General features: G+C 43.4%; 1 protein-coding gene across 1 annotated transcript in view; it reads right to left on the bottom strand.

Annotated features, from left to right (window-relative positions):
* slc13a5a (solute carrier family 13 member 5a) overlaps positions 1-24,714 on the bottom strand; it is a 64,845-nt gene extending 40,131 nt beyond the window's left edge. Inside the window, exons 1-4 of the mRNA XM_077195405.1 lie at positions 24,426-24,714; positions 7,712-7,840; positions 7,272-7,408; positions 451-638 (exon numbers count right to left, since the gene is read on the bottom strand). Of these exons, the coding sequence (XP_077051520.1) occupies positions 451-638; positions 7,272-7,408; positions 7,712-7,840; positions 24,426-24,533 (562 nt within the window). The 5' untranslated portion in view covers positions 24,534-24,714. The remainder of the gene's footprint in view (positions 1-450; positions 639-7,271; positions 7,409-7,711; positions 7,841-24,425) is intronic.
* Between the last annotated feature and the right edge of the window lie 938 nt (positions 24,715-25,652).

Genomic DNA, 25,652 nt, shown 5'->3' with positions numbered 1-25,652 from the left:
TCTTTCATTCGTTAATGTCTGGCGGTCTTGCTGGTCTTGCTGTTTTTTTTTGTTTGTTTTGTTTTTTGTTTTACAATTAAAACTAAAAGTCTGTTGTAACGCAAGCCTTACCGAACATGTACCGAGTAAAATATTACTGAAAATTGATTAGTAATGCCTTACACTAATGCGTTACAGCAAAACGTAATGCATTACTTTTGTAATGCGTTACTCCCAACACTGAATACAAATGACAAAAACAAAAAAATTACTAAAACTTTTAACTAAAATGAAAATGGAAAATAAAACAATATATATAAAAAATATTAATAAAATATATAATAGTATAATACTAAAATAACACTAATTAGAAACACAAATCAGATAAAAAGTGCATACAATCTTCACTATTATGTCTGAAATAGATATAGTAGTCATATATCTTCAAGATATATTAAGATTATTTCTCACTCTGGGTTTCATTTGGTTTTTCAGTATTTTTCTCTTCATTCTCTGGAATGGAGGTCTGCTCTTGTTCTGCTGTGTTGTTGAGCTGCTCGAGCACTGCTTGAACGATGGGCACCATCATGGCTGTTGTGGCCGTGTTACTGATCCACATGGAGAGGAACGCCGTTACTCCCATGAAGCCCAGCATCAGCCTGCAGAAAGGCAGAAGAGGTATTACAGAGACTGCTGCTCCCTTTCGTTGTCACTCTGAGTTACGTCGGATGACGACGAATGGGGTTTCGCTTAGAACACCTATCGACTTTGAGTATTACAAAACGAGCCAATGACAAAGAAATGCCATGGGTCTGCGGAATTTGCATAGCGTAACTCCGCCCCACCTCGTGGGTATAAAAGGAGGAAGCCGGCAACATGCAGATATGTTTTCGCTTCGGAGCCAAGAGTATTTCTTCACTCCACAGTCATCTCTGACTTCGCTCTACGAGACGAGCTTCTCTCTCCGGTGTTGGTGTGACGGCGATCTGCGCAGTGATCTGCCAGTATGTGTGTGTCTCCCTGTGCGCTTCAACATCGCAGAGTTTTTTTCTCCACTCATAAAAGAGCTCGCACGCGGCACGTCTTTTTAAAGACGGCTCGCCCGTGCATTTCTGGTTGCAGCGGACTGGTATCGGACTCTGATGGGCACGAGCGCTGTCTAGTGTGTTTGGGCTTTGATCATGCTTGAACAGCGCTCGTGGGTGACTCATGTTCTCGCTGGGAACGTGATCATCGCATCATATATAGGTCGAGACTCTGTGAACTCGCAAGAGTGAGAGGCCCCTCACCCACCCCCCGATCTTCGGCTGGTGGCCAGGGTGACCTGAAGGTGTTGGTCTGGAACAAGGCGCCGACTCTGTGTCCATGACCCCAGCCCCCCTCTTTAATGACGGTGCCCGCTAGCGAACTGATGATTCCACGAGTCTACCCTCGGGTGGCCCGTGTGTTTTCATTTGAAGCTACAGAGGATGATGCTGTGTCTGTAGCAGCATCACTAGGTGGGCTTGATTCTTCTGGAAATGACAACTCGTCACAGCTGCCACCCTCTGGTCTGCATACGGCTGTGCCTGAGTCTGATCCCGAGATGACGGGACGATTGCTTTCCCGGGACGATTGGTTTTTGGGTGAGGCCGCCAGCCCGCGTCCACGGCAAACCCCAATATCTTTCCTCCCGGACGTGCATGATGAGATCACGGGTCCGCTCGTTGGTCTCATCCGCCTTTCCTCCCCTCAGGGGCCGCTGCCCATGGGTACACTGGGGTCCCCCCGGTTGAACGCTCTGTTGCCATGCTACTGTGTCCTCAGAGTGCTTCCCGGCGCAATCCTAAGCACCCGTCCAAAGCCTGTAGTTCTTTTCGTCTACACTAATCTGTGGCGAAATCCTATAGTGCCACAGGACAGGCAGCCGCCTCACTGCATCCCATGACCGTTCTGCTGGTCTACCTGACCCAGATGCTCATGGACATGCAGGAGGGCGGGACTGACCCGAGGCTCTTCAGTGAGCTGCGCGCCGCCACTGACCTTGCTCTCCGAGCGACGAAAGTGGCCGTACGCTCTCGGAGTCAGGTGATTTTCACCATTCTGGGGCTGACCGGTCTGATGTGCACAATCTCGGGCGGACCCGTCTGCTCGACACCCCCATCTCCCAGGTCGGCCTCTTCGCCGGTGCGGTTGAGTGCTTCTGCCCAACAGTTCTCAACCGCCCGTGAACAGATTGAGGTTATTCTGCCTGACGGCCCCGCCGTCCGCTCAGATCCCTCAGTCTGCCCACCGCCGAAGGTGCCCTCCCACGGTTCCAAGCCCGCCCGTTCACCCGGGCCTGGCTCTGGAAGACCGTAGGGGGGCTGCCACAGCCCTCTCCAGCCCCGCCCCCCGCTAAACGGCGGGTTAAGCGGCACTTTTGAGATGGGCTGCTCAGAGATGAGACTCAGTTCTCTCCAGGAGTTGGTAGCAGGGCCACACCTTTCCCCGGTGGAGGGTTGGGGAAGGATCCTTATTCAGAATGAGCTGACTCTCTCGTCTCTGAGCATACAGAGTTCTCGGAAGACACAGAGCGCCGCCCACAAGCCACGCTCTCCTCGTCCCCCTCTGTCCCAGAGGCGGTTGACACGGCGTGCCGTCCACGGACCGCTTCGCCCCTGTCCCACTCTGTCGCCAGACCCCTGACAGAGCAGGCCCCCGTGGAACGCTGGTCCTTCCCTGGCCTCCTCTGTCAGGGTGCGGTTTTGACCTTGCCCCCACACCGGGCCGCTATGCCGTCCACGTCTGGGCCGGTCATTCCGGTTCGCTGCACCACTGGGGGGACGTCTGTGGTTCTTGACGCAGCTGGCACAGTTGGGAGCCTGCCTAGAGCTTCCCGATCTGTTCCGCTGGGTCGCGCGAACCATTGGCTCTGGTTGCGATTCAGTTCGCACGGTCTACTCCCCACTTCAGGGGAGTCCGCTCCACTTTGGTCGATGGCTATGCCCCTATCATGAGAGCGGAGGTTGCTACCCTACTGGCGAAGGGTGCGATTGAGACTGTCCCTCCAGCCGAAATGAGGTCCGGTTTACAGCCCCTACCTCATTGTCCCGGAGAAGTCTGGTGGGTTACGGCCAATCCTGTACCTACGCATCTGAATCGCTCCCTTCACAGGCTGCCGTTCAAGATGCTCCTGGCCAAACACATTTCTGGATGTGTGCGGCCACAGGATTGGTTTGCAGCGATCGACCTGAAGGACGCCTACTTTTATGTCTCCGTTCTCCTTCGACTCAGACCATACCTACGGTTTGCTGTCAGGGCGCGCGCATATCTGTACGCTGTGCTCCCATTCGGGCTTGCCCTGTCTCCTCGCGCCTTCACAAGGTTGTTGAGGCAGCCCTTGTTCCTCCATGGGAACACGGGGTTCGCATACTGAACTATCTCGGTGACTGGCTGTCTTAAGCTCACTCCTGAGACCAGGTTTGCGAATACAAGTACCCAGTGCTCCGGCACCTAGCTCGTCTGGGCCTTCGGGTCAACTGGGAAAGGAGTAAACTTTGCCCCGTGCAGAGGAGCTCTTTTCTTGGTATGGACTTGGTCGCCTTCTCCACTCAGCCATTGCTGACTTGCCTGAGACTATCAAGCGCAAGAGTGCGGTTCCACTGAAGTTTTTTTCAGAGGCTCCTGGGGCATATGGCATCTGCAGCTGCGGTACACCGCTCAGATTGCTTCATATGAGACCGCTTCAGCTTTGGCTTCGCGACCGAGTCCCGAAGTGGGCATGGCAACACGGCACCCTCCGAGTACCAGTTACTCCGACCTGCCGTCAGTACTCACCCCGTGGTCGAACCTCAGTTTTCTACGGGTCCGAGTGCCCCTGGAACGAGCTTCCCAGCATGTTGTTGTCTCAACAGATGCCTCCACGGGCTGGGGCGCCATGCGCAATGGACATGTTGTCACACTCCCATGTTGAGCAGAAATGCTCCTGAAAAATTCAGTGAGATTTATCACACCAGGTGTTGAGCAGAAATGCTCCTGAAGTTCAGTGAATTTCTTCACACTTAGGTGTCGACCAAGGTTGCTCCTGAAGCTCAGTGATTCTCGCATGTAGTGTTGAGTAGTATGGCATGTCTATTGCCTCGAGTTGCTGGCAGTACGCCTCGCCCTGCACCGCTTCCGGGCGTTGCTCAGGGTTCAACACGTACCAGTCCGATCAGACAATACCGCCACAGTACCGTACATCAACCGTCAAGGTGGTCTACGCTCGCGCCGTATGTCGCAACTCGCCCGCCACCTCCTCTTATGGAGTCAGAAGCATCTGAGGTCGCTTCGAGCCATTTTCATTCCCGGAGTCCTGAACTGTGCAGCCGACGAGCTCTCACGGCTTCAGCCCCTCCCTGAAGAATGGCGACTCGATCCCCAGTCGGTTCAGCTGATTTGGGACCAGTTCGGGGACGCACAGTCTGAGTGGACATCCATGACATGCGGAGTCCCTCAAGGCTCAATTCTTGCGCCACTCCTATTCAACCTGTACATGCTCCCAATGAGCCAAATAATGAGAAAGAACCAAATCGCTTACCATAGCTATGCAGACGACACACAGCTCTACTTATCCCTATCGCCTAACGATTACAGCCCCATTGACTCCCTTTGCCAATGCATTGATGAAGTAAACAATTGGATGTGCCAAAACTTTCTTCAGTTAAACAAAGACAAAACTGAAGTCATTGCGTTTGGAAACAAAGATGAAGTTCTCAAGGTGAACGCATACCTTCAGTCTAGGGGTCAAACAACTAAAAATCAAGTCAGGAATCTGGGTGTGTCTCTAGAGTCAGACCTTAGTTTCAGTAGTCATGTCAAAGCAATAACTAAATCAGCATACTATCACCTGAAAAATATTGCAAGAATTAGATGCTTTGTTTCCAGTCAAGACTTAGAAAAACTTGTGCATGCTTTCATCACCAGTAGGGTGGATTATTGTAATGGACTTCTCACTGGCCTTCCCAAAAAGACCATAAGACAGTTGCAGCTCATACAGAACGCTGCTGCTAGGATTCTGAGCAGAACCAGAATATATGAACACATCACACCAGTCCTCAGGTCTTTACACTGGCTGCCAGTTACATTTAGGATTGATTTTAAAGTATTATTACTGGTATATAAATCATTCAATGGCCTAAGACCTCAATACATTGCAGATATGCTCACTGAATATAAACCCAACAGATCACTCAGATCATCAGGATCACATCGGCGAGAAATACCAAGGGTTCACTCTAAGCATGGCGAGTCTGCTTTTAGCTATTATGCCAGCCGCAGCTGGAACCAGCTTCCAGAAGAGATTAGATGTGCTCCTACAGTAGTCACATTCAAATCCAGACTCAAAACACATCTGTTTAGCTGTGCATTTACTGAATGAGCACTGTGCCACTGTTCGTCCGACTGTTTGCACTGTATTTTATTTTATGTTTTAATTACTCTGATTTCATGTGATTATTTCTGTATTTTATCTTTTATTCTAAACTGTTTTAATTATTCTGATTTCTTTTGATTATTTTAATTTCTTCTATGTAAAGCACTTTGAATTACCATTGTGTATGAAATGTGCTATATAAATAAACTTGCCTTGCCTTGCCTTACAGATAGATCTGTTTGCCTCTCACGACTCGACCCATTGCGCCCAGTTTTATTCCCTGACCAAGGGCACGCTCGGCACGGATGCTCTGGCGCACAGCTGGCCGCAGGGCCGCAAGTATGCTTTTCCCCCAGTGAGCCTTCTTGCGCAGACCTTGCGCAAGGTCAGGGAGGACGAGGAGCAGGTCATTCTGGTCGCGCCGTACTGGCCCGCCCGGACCTGGTTCTCCGAACTAGTACTCCTCGCGACAGCACCTCCCTGGCCGATCCCTCTGAGGAAGAACCTTCTTTCTCAGGCACGGGGCACCCTATGGCAGCCTATGGTGGTGAACCTGCATGCGCTGCCCCTGGAGGAGGCAGACCCAGCCTTGGCACTGCTCTGTCCAGTAAGCGCTCTCCGCCCCTATGTAGACAGGACGCAGTGTTTCAGGACCTCAGACCAGCTCTTTGTCTGTTATGGTGGGAAGCTGAAGGGAAAGCTTCTCTCCAAGCAAAGGTTGTCTCACTGGATAGTGGACGCCATTGCCTTGGCATACCAGCAGCAAGGTCGACCGTGCCCCCTTGGTGTGACTGCCCACTCCACCCGGAGTGTGGCGTCCTCTTGGGCTCTAGCGCATGGCGCCTCGCTAACAGACATCTGCAGAGCTGCAGGCTGGGCGACACCTAACACATTCGCCAGATTCTACAATCTCCTAGTGGAGCCACTGTCCTCTCATGTACTCGCTTCAACCAGCTAGTACTGGACCCGCTCAGGTGTCTTCGCTTGCTCGCCATTCCACTCCGAGGACTGGATACGTGCGATATTCTCCTCAAGTGAGCTTCTCCGAAAGCCCTGAGTTCCTCCAGCACTCCTGACGTCAGCGCCAGTGTCTATTGCCTGCGCATCGGCTAGGTGCCTCCCGTGTGCATGGTCCCTCCTCTGAGCGACCCCCACATGTGTATTTCCACTGTAAGCCTCTCTGAGCATGTGTCTTTCCCTTGGCAAGCCACCTTGCCACCCCTGGGGTTGAAATATTCCAACTGCGGCTGGACACCCCAGTGTTCTCCATATGCATCCTTCGGGTCATATGTGTATTCTCTAAGTCCCCCCCGTTGGGCTGGCAATATTTTGCATATATCCTATAAACTATGGGATATGCTCCCCAGTGTACCCTTGTATTCCTGTGCTAGATAGGAGTCCTTCATCCGTGCCAATCTCACGACAAGGATCTCAGATTTACGCAGGGCACTGGAAGACAGCCGAAAAGGTGGCGTGATTAGACTGGTAACCCCATTCGTAGTCATCCGACGTAACTCGGAGTGACAACGAAAGGGAACGTCTCGGTTACGTATGTAACCCTCGTTCCCTGAGTAGGGAACGGAGACGTTACGTCTGCCTGCCACTTTCCGCTGTACCGCGGGGATCGCCTGAGCTCAGTCTTGGCTCCTCAGCGAAGAAACATATCTGCATGTTGCCGGCTTCCACCTTTTATACCCACGAGGTGGGGCGGAGTTACGCTATGCAAATTCCGCAGACCCATGGCATTTCTTTGCCATTGGCTCGTTTTGTAATACTCGAAGTCGATAGGTGTTCTAAGCGAAACCCCATTCGTCATCATCCGACGTATCTTCTCCGTTCCCTACTCAGGGAACGAGGGTTACATACGTAACCGAGACGTTTTCAATGACCATATTCCCAGAAAAATGTATTTGCTTACAGAGCTGGTCGTACGCCCACGATGAGCAACACCCGGAGTGCTATTCTCTTGTGTAGGTTCCAGTGTTCAACAGCTACAGCCACCATCAGCCCACCCAGAAACAGCATGTTGGTGTCCTTTAGGTACTGCATACATACCTATCACACAGATATAGAAAGTTTGAGTCACATACAAAATGAAACAGCAAAAAAAAAAAAAAACAACAACAAAAAAGTGCACAATAATGTTGGACCAGCAGAGTAAAGCATCAAAAAACATCTATATGAAGATCTTCATTGCTTTAGGATTAAGATTATTAAAGTATGATGAAGAAACATAACGAGTAAAAATGAGTGATGTATAGTTAAAAAGAAAGATATACGTTAAGGTAGGAAACATTACTGAAGGTAAAGTCAGTTATGCTAATAGGATGACTTTGGTTTATAGGACCTGAAACCTACATCTTTGGACTCCATGATTCTGAAGAGCGGAAAGAGCACAGCAGGCAGGAGAGCAGTGATAGCCAGAGGAAGCACCTCTGTACACCAGTACACTGCCATCAGTGCAACTACATAGGCACATCCAGCCTCCTGCAGATGAAAAACAGAACACAGCCAAGTGTATGAATATATGAATCATTCAAAAGTCTGGAGTCAGTCCGTTTTATTTAAATAACACTGAAGACTGGATAAATGGCTGCTAAAAATTCAGCTTTGCCATCACATGAATAAATAACATTTTAAAACATATTAAAATAGAAAAAAGGTAATTTTAAATTGTAAAAATATTTTGCAATATTACTGTTTTACTGTGTTTTAGATAAAATAAATGCAGCCTTGGTGAGCATACAGTAGTGTACTGTAAACAATTGCCAGGAGTTTACAGGATTAAAGAGTATTATTTTACAATAAATTACTGTAGTCTAGAAATTTACAGTGAAATGAATCATGCTGGGTCCTTTTATTATGAATTAGTGTTAATCAACAGGATAATGATGCCTACATGACAGTAATTTACTGCTTTTGTTTTACTGTGAATTCACATAAAGTTGTCTTTAACCATGCCACTGTAAGAAATTATATTGCTTAGTGCTGTAATTGTTTTGAAGTCACCATAATGGTGATTACTGTTCCATTTGCTTGGGATCTTGGACCTTGTAAATTCATATTCAAATAACTAGCCTAGTAAGAAGTGTGACAAATGAAAACATTTGTTAAAACAATAGCAAGCTAAAATATAAAATAAGTTAATTGCCGGTTTTTAGGTTAGTCAAATTATACTACTATTAGCATTATTTCAGCATAAAAATGTATCAATATCTTACTTCAAATTCATTATTGTTTGTAGATGGATATATTTCAATTGCTGATATTTATCTTTGAAAAATGTGACATTATCTTGCAACACAATATTTTATTTTCCTCCACCACAATGATGCACAGACATCAATACTCTACAAACAAAACACAACAATGGTAACACTCAACAATAAATAATAATAATTAAAAAGATAAATTCGGAACATTACAAAATAAACAAACAACACACACTGCTAAAAGTAAACCAAAAATAAATGAAACAGATAAAACCAACAAGAATCAAGAAACTCCACCACATAATCTATTCATGCCGCACTGCATGCTGGGTACCTTCATAGTAATGATTTCCATTACACGAGAGTAGATGTTAAAACTTCATGCTGATTTGTACTCGGCTTTCGCCAAGATAAGCACCAACTAAGACGTAGCTTTACAGTAACCTATGCTTCTCCATCCATTTACGCTTCTTTCCATCTGGTGACGTGAATCTCCTTCTGTCTGGTGTTAATAGTGTATTTGCGCGTCAGCACACACAACGGCTGCAACCACAGTGCGGTCTCCCCATAACAACCCTCTGGATTGAGCGGAGTAGGGAACATCTCTACAGTTTTCAGGTTGGCACCTTCCGTCCTCAGTGTTTCGTCGACTAGCCCACGACACCTCAAGAGGGCTCGACAGTGACTCTGGCGTCCCAGAGTCACCCCCTCCGTCCCCCACTCAACTCAGCCCAGCTTACTGACCTCTACTTCCCTCTTGCTGCTGAGACCTAACCACAATCTCACAATCTCTCCGCAACCCAACCATACGCGCCAACCCGTTTGACTAAGGCTGTCGAGCCCCACTGGTGCGTTAATATGCAGTTTCAGTGGCAACGGTTCCGTATGGCATACCACCTACCGCAAAACACAATATCTGCCCAACCACCCGTCATTCACGCAATATACACAGGAACGTAATGACTGTAAATACTATACAACCTCTACAAATAAACCAACAGGGCTGCTGAGACCTAACCACAATCTCACAATCTCTCCGCAACCCACCCATACGCGCCAACCCGTTTGACTAAGGCTGTCGAGCCCCACTGGTGCGTTAATATGCAGTTTCAGTGGCAACGGTTCCGTATGGCATACCACCTACCGCAAATCACAATATCTGCCCAACCACCCGTCATTCACGCAATATACAGAGGAACGTAATGACTGTAAATACTATACAACCTCTACAAATAAAGCAACAGTGCTGCTGAGACCTAACCACAATCTCTCCGCAACCCAACCATACGCGCCAACCCGTTTGACTAAGGCTGTCGAGCCCCACTGGTGCGTTAATATGCAGTTTCAGTGGCAACGGTTCCGTATGGCATACCACCTACCGCAAAACACAATATCTGCCCAACATCCCGTCATTCACGCAATATACACAGGAACGTAATGACTGTAAATACTATACAACCTATACAAATAAACCAACACCCTTCAAGTTTTCAAGAATTGTACGAAACCGTAGCATGGCGGCCTGTACTCAGCCAGCTAGAATCTCTCCGTCTCAACCACAGCCAGTTGCTGCTCCTTTCTGCTGCTTCAGATAAGATCTTTACTGTGCGACGCAACTCTTGACCACTGAATCCGACGTCTCTGAGGAACCGGGTTGTAGAGTGTGCCACAAAACCTTGACAACCCACTTCCACTGGATAAACCTGGACTCTCCATCCTCGCTGTTCTGCTTCAGTGGCCAGATGAGCATACCGCAATTTCTTTCTCTCATATGCCTCATCTACCGCATCCTCCCATGGCACTGTTAACTCTATCAGTTGAACAATGCGTGCTGATCCAGACCACAAAACAATATCTGGTCGTAGGTTAGTGTTGGCAATCTCAGGTGGAAAAATAAGCCGTTGATCAAGATCAGCCAGCATCTTCCAGTCCCTAGCAGCTTCCAGTTGTCCTGGGCGAGAATTAGTGTTAGCACCTTTTCTTGGTGGTTGCTCGCCTGGGCGGAGGAATATTGTCTTCTGCGTGTAATGTTTTGCTAGAACAGGCGGCAACTTATTGGTCATACTACGCTTGCCTTCCAATGCTAAAGCCAAACATCGCAATACTTGGTCATGGCGCCAAGTAAACCGACCTTGGCTAAGAGCCACCTTACATCCTGTCAAAATGTGCCTTAATGTGGCAGGTGATGAACACAAAGGACAAGAGGGATCCTCTCCTACCCAGAGGTTTAGGTTCTGCGGTGATGGGAGAACATCATATGTTGACCTAATAAGGAAACTGATCCTACTCTCTTCCATTGACCAAAGGTCTTGCCAGCCCATTTTTCGTTGTTCCACACTCTCCCATCTCATCCACTCTCCCTGCTTGGCCTGGGAAATGGCCTTTATACATCTCATCCTCTCCTCCTGCTTCGCACCTCGTTGACTACCAGCTTCCTCCTTTGAGCTGGGCCTGCCTCGTGCCATTTAGGAGGAGCTAAACTGAGCCCAAAACCCCCTCTTCCATGCTGTACCTGTCCCACGATATCCCCAATTTGAAGGTCAGCCTTTGCCTCTACTACAGATTTCTTTGCTGACCACTTTCTTCCAGTTTTTACCACAGGGGCTGCCTCCCTTACACATTTGTCGCGTGACTCTCCTAAAGTCATTTCCAGTCTGGCCTTGGCACACTTAAACTCCTCGGTTAAAGCAGAGACTGGCAGCTGCAATACTCCTTTACTATAAAGTCCCCCTCTGCTGAGGCAGCGTGGAACTCCAAACCATTTCCTGATGTATGAACTTATTAACGCTTCCAGCTTATCCACTGTTGTCAAAGAAACCTTGTACACAGTCAGTGGCCACAGCAACCTTGGCAGTAGACCAAACTGAAAGCACCAGAGTTTTAGTTTGCCTGGTAGAGCACAGCTGTTTATGCTCTTCAACCCTTCCACTGCTTGTCGTCTAACTTCTCCCACTCGAACTGTGTCCTTTAGATCCCCATCGTACCATCTCCCTAGACTCTTCACTGGCTTCTGAGAAACTGTTGGTATTGACTCACCATTAATGAAGAATATTTTATCTACTACCTTGCCTTTAACTATTGAGATGCTCCTTGATTTAGAGGGCTTAAATTGCATTCGTGCCCATTCAATATTATCTGTTAACTTCCCCAATAACCGATTAGTGCAGACCGTTGTAGTCATGGTTGTCATGTCATCCATGTATGCTCTGATTGGTGGTAGTCGCATCCCAGAAGCCAAGCGCTCTCCTCCTACTACCCATTTTGATGCCCTAATGATTACTTCCATTGCCATGGTAAAAGCCAGTGGAGAAATGGTGCATCCTGCCATTATTCCAATCTCTAAGCATTGCCATGTAGTGCTGAATTCTGGAGTTGAGAAACTTAATTGCAAATCTCCAAAATAGGCTTTCACTAAATTTGTTATCGACATCGGTACCCTGAAAAAATCAAATGATGCCCTAAGAAGCTCATGTGGCACTGAACCATATGCATTAACCAAATCCAGGGATGTCACGTGGAGCTCCTTCCTCTCCTTTTTAGCTGATTGAATTCGTTGCCAGATAACACTGATATGTTCTAAGCATCCTGAGAATCCTGGAATGCCCGCTTTTTGAACTGAAGTGTCAATGAAGCCATTCTTTAATAGGTAGGTTCACAATCTCTGAGCAATAATGCTGAAGAAAATTTTGCCTTCGACGTTTAATAGTGAAATAGGGCGAAACTGACTGATGCTTGTAGCATCTTTTTCTTTGGGTATAAAGACTCCCCCTGCTCGGCGCCATGATCTAGGTACAACCTGCTTTTCCCAAGCCACTTTTATCAATTTCCACAGAATCCTTAGAACTCCTGAAGCACTCTTGTACACTCTGTACGGAACTCCATTAGGCCCTGGAGATGATGAAGCCCTTGCCTTTCTCACAACCTTCTCTATCTCTTTCCACTTAGGTGCACAGACCTCCATTTGGTATTCTGGTGGATTGACAGGTGGGATGTCTGATGGAATTGACATAGGCTCATGCCTTTTTGCATCTGTATGCGTTTCCTCCAAATATCTCTCTAGCTCAACCCTAGATGCTTTTAAAGTGCCATTCTTCTCACTGGTGAATAACTTCTTTACGAATTTGAATGGATTTTTGTAGCGTTTCCGTAGGCGCTCAGCTCTGCGTAATGTTGCAAGCTTATCTTTTATGGCCCTTTGTAAGAGATTGAGTCCCTCCTTCTGACTTTGTTCCGCTCTTTTCCACTGCTTCCTCAGCTGTCTCCTTTCTCTAACTAACCCTTCAATTTTCTGCTGCCGTCTAGACACTCCAGGAGTAGTTTGTACTTTTTCCTTCCTTTTTTCCACACCAAACCTCTCACTTCCATATGCGTAAATGATGTCCCCAAATTTATCCAGCTTCTTTTCAACTGTACCAGTTAATCTTTCCAATGCAAAGCATAGATCTGTGTTTACCGTGTCCCATGCAGTTTTCTCACTAGCTCTTGGCCATCTAACTCCAGGCCTATGCCCGTTGAGGTTCTTTTCTCTCTTATGCTGGTTAGTCTGACCGGGTTCACAAGAATCAATGTGTTCATCACTAACTGTGCATCTCCTCTATGACAGGGGTGCTGATATCCTGCGAACTGTGGTTTGCTTCCTGTCGCTGGATTTCATTCGACTGACTTGACTGACTCCGTAAGAAGTACTGATCAATGCGAGGCCCTTGTCCCTTCTCCCTCAAGCATTTCATTTTCCCTTGATGAATCTTCAAACCCCTGACCGTTGTCGCCTTGCTCCAGCCACAGACACAAGCTTGGAGTTCAATGGCTTTGCTAACTGCTGAACCTGAACTAGTCTTTTGTGAAGTACTCTCCATACTCATATCCGTTTCCATTCCAAAGTCGTTAACCATGTTGTCCACCATTGAGTCATCTTCCGCCCCTGCTCTCGCAGACTCTAGGGGTACTTCAGTACATATACACTGTAGAAATAAAGTATGATATTGTAGATTTTATAGTGCAGTTAAATTCAAGAGAAGTCCTACTGTGGATTACTGTGAAAGTAAGGTAATTATTTACCTCCCTGGTAATAAAAAAAATGAAGTATACTTGCAGCCAGACTAATTAAGTATAATTCAAGTGTGTTAATAATTAGTTAACTTGAAGTGTGCTATTTTGAAACAACTAATTTTGTACAAAGTATATTTTAGTTGTAATTAAATTACAACCTTGATGTTGATATTTAACAAATAAAGCATAACTTAAAGTGTATGTAGTGTACTTTGTGTACTAAATAGGAACAACTTTAAGTATACTTAGTATATTTTAAGTATATGCCTGTGTAGAGACTAAATACATGCTTGATTAGTGATATTAAAGTGCACTTTATTTGTGTTACAAGTACATTACAAATTCAGTACGAATGTCTTCGAAACATACAAGCTATATTCCATGAGTGTATAAATATATATATATATATATATATTATACATTTTTTTGGCATTTTATTTGGATAGGACAGTAGATAGACAGGAAGTGAAGTGGGAAAGAGAGAGGGGACGGGATCAGGAAAAGTCCACGAGCCGGGACTCAAACTCAGGTCTCCCAGAGCACAACGGCGCTAGTGTCAGCGCACTTGCCCACGAGGCTTTTGGCGTCCACCATAAGTGTAGTATATTTGAGTAATGCTCAGTCATACTCAGTATACCTTTGGCTTAATCCAAATAAAACAAATTGCACACTTTGTATTCAATAACAAATGCACATTAATAAACTTATAATACTTATCTATACTTTGTACAAAATACTATTGTTTACTATTTTGTATTGAAAGTATACTTTCAATACATTGTTACAATGATCATTTCCAACACAGTTAAAATATACCTAAAATATATTTTACTAAAGTGCAAATAAATACATTTTAAAAAAATAAACTCAATTTTCACTTCAACTATATTTTTAGAAAATATACTAAAGTACAATTATCTTAAAGTAAATACAATATATCTTTTAATATATTGAAAGATAGTTCAATTTTTTGTTAGTATATTTGCAATGTACTATTGAAAAAAGGGAATTATGTCAAATACAATACAGTATATATATATATATATATATATATATATATATATATATATATATATATATATATATATATATATATATATATATAATTATTTTTTATTTATTTTTTTTCACTAGGGCTGGAAAATACTGTAATTTCACACTAAAAATGTTATCAGTGTGGCCAAAATTGATATCTGGAGGGAATATTTGTTTTAATGACCCTACAAGTTTGAATAAACCATCAAAATATGAGGGAAATATTTTATATATAAGTGAAGAACACAACAATAAACTTGGTAAAGTACTTGTCTAACAAAATTGTTTACCAATGAAAGGCAAACTGCATCTATGTTTTTGGATTTGTTCATCATTTATTTGTATTAAATCCTGGCCTAAAATTATGTCCTCACAATTTTGTTTCACTGCATTATTACAAATAAAACAATTGACTCCAAGCGCAACAACAAAATATGTTTACAAAATTTAATTTTACCAATTTTGTATTAATAGTTGAATAAAGGGCGAATATGTCAATTTACATATAGGCTGGACATCACATTTAGCCTGCATATCTAAGAGTTTATATTCATATTTGAAGGTACGTGGTCCCTTGCAATAGGATCATTATATTTGGGTGTCCTATATATGAAAAACAAACACACCTGGAATAAGGAACTTATCCAAACACTGTTAAACTTTTCATCAAGGTAATACAAAATTGTAATGTGTAACTGTCGGTTATGCATTTCTAAATGTACTTGGATGCTATATGCTTTGACTTAAGAAGGGCCTGTGGTGCAAAGTTCCTTTCATTATTCAGTCACTCAGAAACACTCTACTGCAAAAAGATCTGATAACAATCAGACAAGTGTCAAAATAATGCTATAAATACCTTAAAGCTACAAAATGTATTTGTTGTTTGCTGCTCGGGGTCGCTAACCTCTTACAAAGGCGTAGGTTGATGACGCATAAGCGGAATTACTGAACTTGTCGTCATGCTGATGGATCTAATAATGTTTATGGATGAGTGAAACAAATTGATGTTTTTAACATGACTGTGCTATGGTCGTGATTGCTAATGAGAGACAGATATCAGCGCCACATTCGCAAACGGATATAAAGGACATTTAATTCAACTGAACTACCCGCAAGTGCAGAGTTACTACTCGCACAGGTCAGTTTATTAGACGAATGAAACTTGTGATGTAACACATCGCTGTTTCACTTGGTCTACTCTACACTATCACACTAAACTGCATTTGAGTGTGTTGAAAGTTATAATGTTATTCTATGTGTTAGTGTGTCTGTATGAGACTAGCAGTAAGCTAGATCAACATTTAAGTAAGTGATTTTGTAAAAATAATTATGTTTATGAAGTAACTAAATCAGGTTGGTCTACCATTTTGTTTCTAAACTAAAAAGTGAACATGGGCAGTTGTTACTGTAAGGAGGTATTTCTACCTACAAATTTGAATTTTGTTGTTGTAACCTAATTCAATCAGGTTTATAACGTAAAAGAATGGAATGCTGTTTTAACTTATTTGAGTTGCATTGACCCAATATTCAATTTCCAATAAAGCTTCGGAAGGACCATTCAACACATGCGCACTACGACTGGACACCAGACCTAAGCAGTATATAGTCATGGCTCGTGTCAGCTACAGTACAAGACATCTGCTCTGAAGGAAAAAGAAGAACATATTTGTGTTTGGCTGCTCCTTGCTGACCAGCGAACTTTGCTTCAATGATAAATTGTGATTAGGGGGTAATTATACACATTATGTTGCATCAAAGTGAAAATCACAATTAAGATTATAAAACAAACATACACTCAATTTATTTGATTAATTTAATTAATTAAAATGAGCTAAAGTAACACCATTTAACATTTTGTCAAAGCTTAATTTGAACGTGTTCAAACTACCTAATCCACCTCATTTGTGTTAAAACTATATGAATAATTATTGTTGACATAACTAACTGGGCTCCGTTTCCCAAAAGCATTGTAAGACTAAGTAGAGCTTAGCTCATGGTGCTTTTGAGAAATGCAGCACTGGCAGTGGATCTGTAGTTCCCAGCATGCTTTGCAAAGGACTGCATTAGGAGAATAAATGTAAGGATTTAAGTGTTTTTTTATGTGTTTTTCAGTAAAGGGAAAGATGTTGGTAGTTTATGTTAATGTTTAATGTTCAGTAATGTTGGACATTTAAATGACTTTCTAATATTGAATGTTGTGGCTACCATTGTGCTGAAGAGTATAGCGCTTGTGCTTAGGCTAGGCACTTAGTACTCTATGCTACTTTTGACACCTGTCTGTGGATCCATTTAAATTGTGTATAATATTAATTAACAGTACATATTTGAGGATTAAGCCTAATTAAATTGAAGAGGTGGTTGATTATGATTTCACTTGTATAACTTTAGTTAGTGTGTAATGTTGCTGTTTGAGCATTAACAACATCTGCAAAGTTACAATGCTCAAAGTTCAAAGCAAAGAGAGATTTCTTCGGAACTCTCAGAAGAAAGAAATGGCTTTTTAATGACCACAACAAACGGCTGGTAGGGACTACACAAGCTGCCTCCTGGGTTAAGGCGGGCATACACTGTGCAATGTCTGTGTGATTTCAGCAAGGTTACCTACTCACTCTGAATGAGTAGATCGCATGCGATGTAAAGCCTTTAAGCCAAAGCTCAGGATTTACGTACTCACACTATACGGTCCGAACGTCGAGCTGCGACTTGACTACTCACATGCTACGTGTGAAATATGCGCAATAAACCCCGGTGCTGGGTTGCGCCAAAAGATGATGTCATGCATGTATCCAGAGATATTGTCAAAACAAGCATCTGCTATCAATATTAAGATGATAGCATTTCCAATGTATGTATTAAATTATTATTAGAATTATTGTATTATCATTATTATTAGGGAAGGCCTAGGCTACTTTTATTATTAAATTGATAGGCTATTATAATTAATTTGCAACGCAATAATTTCATAGCGCATCACTGCATAACCAACGCACTGTGAGGATAATAAAAGATTACATACACTCCTCATTGAAAATTGTCTAAAACATTTAGGTCGATTACAACGAATTATAGACATATAATTAAAATTGTTAATAGTCTATAATATGTCCGAACACTGCAATAATTTATCATAAATGAAAATTAAAAATTTCTAACATGCCAGAAATTCATCCGACCAGCCGATTGCCGGTCGGGAGAGGTTAATCGCCTCTCGTTTCTGCCTGTACACTGCACGAACACTGCAAGACAAACGACGCACAACAAAGCTGAAGATCTGCCCGACCCCAAAAAGAGTCGTACGAGTCAGAATTCGGCTCAAAATTGGATGAAAATCGTACAGTGTAGGCTATTCCCGCCTTTAGTGACATCATAAACCCTAAAATTTACATAAACCCCACCCCCAGGAAAGAGATTTATAGATTATAATGACAGAATATGCTAATCAATGACTAGAAGATAAATATACATAAGCTATGTAATGTTAGGATGTCATTTATAAATGAGGCAATGGAAGCGTTGCTCTGTTTCGGTTCTTTATTAACAACTACGCCACTTCTAGCGGCATGAACAAAACTGTGTCGACGCCATACCGTATATCTCCTACTAACTACGCCTGTCACACACAGGTATACGTTGCTCTATATATTACCGTATATAGCATAACAGATTCTCAAGCTATCATTACATCTTCCCTTTTTTCAAATATTAGTGTCTTTCAGTGTCTTCTTTCCTTATGATTTTAAACATCTTATTCAACAATTGTTTGGAACTTAAATCTTCTTTAGAATCATGAATGACTATCTAGGGATTCCGGGTAGACTACCGGTCAGCCACATAGAAGCCGAGGATTATTCTGCCTCACGTGGCAATCTATGTACTAACTATGAAATCTTTCATGTATCCAGGCTGTTTATCAACTCTTCCTTTACGCGTAACAACCTTTTTAGGCTGTTCTGGAACATCTTGTCCTACGTTTTGATCCTGATCACTTGGATATTGTTCAGCTTGTGCCAATTCCTCATACACACTTTTCTCTTCATTTGAATCACGTTGGCATGAAGATGGATTAAAAAAGCGTAGATGCTTTCTGTTTCTTCTCAAGTCTCCATTCTCCATGCGAATTATGTAAGATCTTGGTGTTGTGTGTCTACCTACAACCGTAGCAGTCTTGTTCCATCCTTTCTCATTGTCCGTTTTGACTGTAACAGGATCTCCAGGTTTGAGTTCGGGCAATGGTCGAGCACCATGACGTCTATCATAATAAAGCTTGTTATTAGCTTTCGCCATATTGTCAGTTTCTCTCACCTTTGAAAAATCAGGCCACTCAGGCATCAGTTTCTTTTCCAGCACAGGAACCGGTGTTCTCAACTGACGCCCAAGCATCAACTGTGCAGGGCTGCATCCTGTGACTTGGATAGGAGTAACTCTGTAAGCTAGGAGGGCTAGAAAAGGATCTTCCTGCCTGAGAATGTGCTTTGCGGTTCTCACTGCTCTTTCAGCCTCACCATTTGACTGTGGAAAATACGGGCTCGTGGTGATGTGGTGAAACTTATAAGCTGTTGCGAAATCCTGAAACTGTTGACCAACGAATTGCGGACCATTGTCAGTAACTAGGGTATCAGGACAACCCCATCTGGCAAACATGTTGCTCAAGCGTAATACCGGCGTCTTTCCTGACATATCTGGAAGATAGGCAATGTCGATGAATCTATAAAAATAGTCAACCACTACAAGGTAGTGTTTTTTGTTAACTTCGCAAATGTCAGCTGCAATTCTCACCCAAGGTGCGTCTGGTAATGTGGTATTCATCAGAGGTTCTCTGTGTTGAGCTGTCTTATTTATTTGACAGAAAGCACAGTGTTCTATAGATACCTGGATCTCCTTGCTAATCCCAGGCCACCAAACACTTTGTTTTGCTCGCTCTCTACACTTGACGATCCCCATGTTACCATCATGAAGTTTCCTCTTGACCTCAGCTCTCATGACATTTGGAATAACGATCCTGTCACTGTAAATCAGGAGGTCATCACACACGGACAACATATCCTTCACAGCGAAGTAAGGTTTGACGTGCTCTGAAACTTGTGAAGGATACTTTGGCCATCCCTGTCTAACATACTTTATCACCACCTGCAACTCAGGATCAGTCTTTGTGCTTTCAATGTCCTCGTTCAGTCGTGTACATGACATTGGCCAGGCAGCTCTAGTGGACTCCTCCAAAGCCGTAATGTCATTCATAAGCTCCACTCTATCCAGATGTGGTGTCGAAGAAGGATGTCTAGAAAGAGCATCAGCTACAACCAGTGATTTCCCCGGCACATATTCAGCTTTAGCATTGAACCTCATCAGTCGAATCAAGAGTCGCTGGCATCTCAAAGGAACCATGTCAATTTCCATGTTGTTGATGAGCGGAATCAACGGTTTATGATCTGTGTGAATTACAAAACTGTCCAGACCGTAAAAGTACTTGGAAAATATTTCACAAGCCCACACCACACCGAGATATTCTTTTCCAATCTGTGCGTATTTTGTTTCGGTGTTAGTTAAGGTACGCGAACAGTAAGCTACGGGTCTCAAGTATCCATTATGCTGCTGGAAGAGGACTCCTCCTAGCCCATAACTGCTAGCGTCTGCACTTACAAAGGTTGGTCTGTTCACGTCAAAGAAAGAAAGGATTGGTGCTTCAGTCATGAGCTCTTTGACTCTTGTGAGCGCTTGTTCCTGTGCATGACTCCAAATCCAAACTGTATCAGCTTTAAGGAGATCATTAAGTGGGCGGGTTATTTCAGCCAAACCAGGTAGGTATCGACCTAAATAATGAACCATTCCCAAAATCCTCTTTACTTCTTTCGCGTTCTGTGGAGGTTGAATATTCAGTATGGCCTCAACCTTTTTCTCATCTGGTCTGACTCCGCGAGCATCAATGATATGACCTAGAAATTGTATCTGCGTTTGCCTCAACAGACATTTGTCATCATTGAGTTTCAATCCCGCATCAGAAAGTGTCCTCAAGACCCTCTTTAAGCGACATTCGTGAACCTCTGGCGTTTCCCCGTAGATGATTATGTCATCCATGTACGCTGCTGTACCTTCATGGTCTCTTAAGAGGTTAGTCATCTCTCTTTGAAATATCTCTGGTGCACTGGAGATTCCGAAAGGAAGCCTATGAAAGAAATACCTCCCAAACGGTGTTATAAATGTCGTGAATTTAGCACTCTCCCTCTCCAGAGGAATTTGCCAAAATCCGCTCGCTGCATCTAATAGTGAAAACATTGTTGCACCTGACAACTGGGGAAGTATTTCATCGAGGGTTGGTAGAATATACATTTCACGTTCAACTGCTTGATTTAAACGATTTAGGCCTACACATATTCTCACCTGGCCATTCTTCCTAGGCACAGGCACCATCGGCGCACACCATTCAGTAGGCTCTGTAATTTCTTATATCACGCCACACTTCACCATCCTGTCTAGTTCAGCTTTCATCTTAGAAAGTAAGGGAACCGACAATCTCCTGGCTGTCGTAATGGCATATGGGACTGCATCTGCTTTCAGCTTGATTTTCACAGGAGCGGTTTTCAAAAGTCCATCTGACTCACCGGTTGAACTCACATCGTCAATCCGCTGAACTAACCCCAGAGAAGCAGAAACTTCTCGACTCAGCAAATTATTAACAGACTGACCTGCTATGACAAAAACAGTAAAGCAGTCCTTTTTTCCCTTATGGTGTGTGCTTGTCTCAAATCTTCCTGAACTTCTCAATTTCCCTCCTGGACAATCCAGCGCTGCATTCACGAACATTAAGTCAGGCCTTGTTTTGAGAGCTTTATAAGTTTGTTCCGATATTACACTAATGTCAGCACCAGTGTCTATCTTAAACTCCACTTCCGTATCTTGAATCCTCAAGGTTATGGACCATGCGTCACTTGAGTCTTTTACTGTGATTGCTCCAAGGAAAAACGAATCTTCATGCTCTTCCTGCACTACATTTACATCACTAACATGTAGAGTACGACACACAATAGCATAATGGCCTCTCTTACCACACTTTCGACACTCTGCTCTTCTCGCTGGGCAGTTGACGCTCTTTGGATGTTGTTTACCACACCGCATGCATTTCCCCACCATTGGGTAATTTGATCGTGTGTTTTTCTGACTATTTGTTCTCTGTGTCCATTTCCTCTCTATGCTTTCTGACTTGAACGCTCCTTTTGGTCGAAATGATGCAATGTGCTTCCTTCGTACGACTTCGTTCAATGCTGAAGAGCTAGTCGGAAATGTGACTTTTTATCTGCTCCGATTGCCGTGCGTGCCTACATGCTCTCTCAAGCGATAAGTCAGACATCATTTGTAATCTTTGAGACATATCTTTATCCAGAACACCAATCACCAGTCTGTCTCATATATTTTCACTTTTAGCTTCTCCAAATGCGCATGTTTCAGCCAGTTCATGTAAGCTACGAATTAATTTTTCCACGCTTTCATCTTGCTTTTGAACACGCTGATAAAATCTCGCCCGTTCATGTATCACGTTGACTTTAGGCACAAAGTTCAACTTCTCTAAAACTATGTCGTACTTATTCTCGTCGCCATCCGCTGCATACACAAATGTACTGACGATGTGTTCTGCCTCCTTCCTGAGAGAATACAAAAGTGTACAAACTTTAACTTCTCCCGACTCTTTGTCCAGCTTCGTGGCTATTCGGAATCTGTGGAAATGCTGCTTCCATTCAGGCCAGAGCTCGGGATGACTGAAGTCAAAACTCATAACCATAATTCTTAGCCCCAGAAATATTTGAATAAACAGATGTTTGCTGACTAAATATTCTGGATGACACTGGTCTTTTCCATGACCTCGACACCTCGGTGTGGAGGTCAGGAAAGAATGGAAGACACCGGTGTGGAGGTGCAGCACTAGACACCAGAAATCTTTCATCTAGTTTACTTTTTGAACGAGATTCCTGTCTATCAGCTGGTAACTCGATGCTTAATTTTTCTACAGCACGAGTGAGCACCTCCATAAGCTCCTCACTAGCAGGAGACTGAAGTGACGAGTCCCCAGTCTCTGCTGTATCAATACTTTCAACATCCAGATCCGCAGAACTGGATAATTGAAGTGATGGTGCCTCAGCCTGGGGGGAAGGAACCGCAGCGCGTGCTTCCACACCCGGATCTGAGCCACTGGATCTACCAGGTAAAGGCTGAGATAAGGCAGAGCCCGTCTCAATCCCCGCTGATAGATCTATTTGCTATCCCCACGATTGAAGCCTCCGCTGTGCCTCGGCAGCAGCGGGACCCGAACCGCGGGGAGTGCGCACCGAACCACTCTCCTCGAAGAGGGCTCGGCGGGAGCGGAGCGTTTTCATTGACATACGCTCGCAATGCTCGCAACCAGCTCCCTCGAGAGCTGACTGGGCAGGGTGCACTCCCATACAAACAACACACAGATCGTGAGTGTCCCCACCCGTGATATAACGTGAGCAGGGATGAACACACTTTCTGAAGTGCTGTTCGCTCGCCATATTATATATATATATATATATATATATATATATATATATATATATATATATATATATATATATATATATCGTCTCTTTATAGTTTTTTTATATGTGAAAAACTCCTGCCTAGCAATTTCTAAGGACAGACAAAAACACTTTGAGACACAGACTGATATATTCACACACAGAGCGCTTGCTGAAGACTCAGAAGCTGACGCGCTTGTGTTTTGGGGTGCTTATATAGTTTCCTGGTCGATGACGTCACCCGCCTATGACATTCCGTCTCGCCATTGGACTGATTTCATACGTGCTTCATGACGCACTCACGCAGGGGCGTTCCCAAAGCGTTGTCACGCATCTCGAGTTCCCTGATAGGGAACTAATGTTGCATCTTATGAATAGGGCATTATACCACACTTTTAAATTTAAAACTAAGTTGGACCAACATATATTTTTTTATTGACTAACATTATAAAGCTAAATATGCTAGTATAAGTAATTTGACCCACACCAACTAAATTGTGTTGACCCAACTAAACTGATTTATTTTGAATGAACTGAATTAAATTGTGTGGACAAAATGTCTTCAGTTAAATTAAGTAAGGGTAATTCATTATTTTTTTGAGTGTATTTACAACAAGGTGGAAATAGACTTTCATCATATAAAACAAAAAAATGATATCAAACTTATTAAGTAATTTTACCTTGCTGGAGAAATCAGGTGATATCTATTGACAGTTATGCTTCAGTAAAACCTTGTTTGTTTTTTTCAGGTTGGTTGAATTCAGTTATAATAATCTTAAATCACGTATTTCATTTAAACAAAACCAGTTATTGTTGATGTTATCACATGAAGTAAATTTTCTAAGACGTGACAAAAAAAATCAGTGTAGACTATAAGATTTGAGACGTTCTTATAATTATTTGTAAGCACGAAAAAAAACTTGTGACAGTAAAGGGTTAAGACAAATATAGGGCATCGTGTGTTTGTGGTGAAAGAATGTGTCGCCCCCAGTGTTACGTGTGGTCTCGTACCCTTGCTCGCAAGGGACCGAGAAATCCGACTGAAAGAACCTCGAAAGATGTATAAAAAGTTCAACTCAGGGTATTTCTCGACTCTCTTTCGCATGTTTTAGACACGCTTGACTGTCAAATCAAATCACTTACTGGCCAATGAGAACGACACATCATTTATATTTATGGATTTTCAGCTTTCAATTAATCACATTTCTGCCCATTTAAAACATTTTACATGCATCATAAAATTAGCCTCACCTTTGTTCCAATGACAAGTGGCAAAGGAAGGAGAAGGAATGGGGTGCAAAAGAGAATCAGTCCATTTTTCATCCTCCATATAAGGTTCAGAATATGTGAAGCCATCATTAGGCCCGTGGGTTTAGGATAACTTTACAAAGAAATGTCCAAACGGGGGGAAACTACGCAAAACTTCTGTGTTCTGATCTGTGGACAGTGCAGGGGATCGTGCGCGCTCTCTCTCTCTTTCTCTCTGTCTTTCTCATTCACACACACACGCACGCACACACACACACACACACACACACACACACGCACGTACGCACGCAAACACACACACACACACACACACACACACACACTGTAGCCCATAATTATGCGCGTGCGAGGTTTGTATCGGTTCTCAATTCTTAAATATTAACCTATGAATTTCATCACCAAAGTGTCGTCAACATACCTTACTTGTAACAGTCAATCAATCGCATGCAGGTCTGGTTTATTCATAATAGACCTGACAAACGATTTAGAGAGGAATCTTATGTCTTGGTCAGTCATCCTAATTATACATTAAAAATATAGCTATTTTCTGTCTTATCAACAGATCCCTGTAGGACACTAAGGGACCAGGCTCTAATACATCTGCTCACAGAAGCACAGTGTTTGTGCTTCTTCTATCTTTGACATCTCCTTTACTGTTCACAAATCCCAAAATTCACGATTGATATTTCTCACAAAGGTCTTTGAAAGTAAGGGCACACAGCCTGAATGAACTAGGAAAGTGAGATTGGATGGGGGAGCACAAGGAGAAGCTCTTATCTGAGTAGAGTTGAATGACAGGGAGATAAACAGAGGGTGCACTGCTGCCTTTGCCGAAACTCTACACAGAACCAGCAGGGAGTCAGACTCACAGACCTGCTGAGAGACTGACAATAGTTCTCTGTGAGAGGGAAAGGATAAGGTTTCCTTAAGTAAGTCAGCTGTGGGAAATCCTGATGAACCCAAGTTTTGTGTTTCAGGTGAACTTATTGCTGCTGCTAGGTTGCAAAAACAATAAAATAAAGTGACACATCAACAACAAGACTGATCAGAACAGTCATAAAGGGATTGTTTATTTATGAAACAGCCAAATTATGTAATAAAATAAAGTTAAAAGTGGCGAATCGAACTCGACTTTGGACAGTTTTGATTTATTCCCCAGTGGTCACAAATGCATACAAGGACATCTTCATGTTTTATAGATTTACAGCA

Source organism: Siphateles boraxobius, unplaced genomic scaffold (genome assembly GCF_051911475.1).
Source record: "Siphateles boraxobius isolate OS27281-9 unplaced genomic scaffold, OSU_SipBor_1 11, whole genome shotgun sequence".
Lineage (NCBI taxonomy): Eukaryota > Metazoa > Chordata > Actinopteri > Cypriniformes > Leuciscidae > Siphateles > Siphateles boraxobius.
Note: the sequence above shows the minus strand (reverse complement) of the source record. Positions and strands in the feature narration are given on the sequence as shown.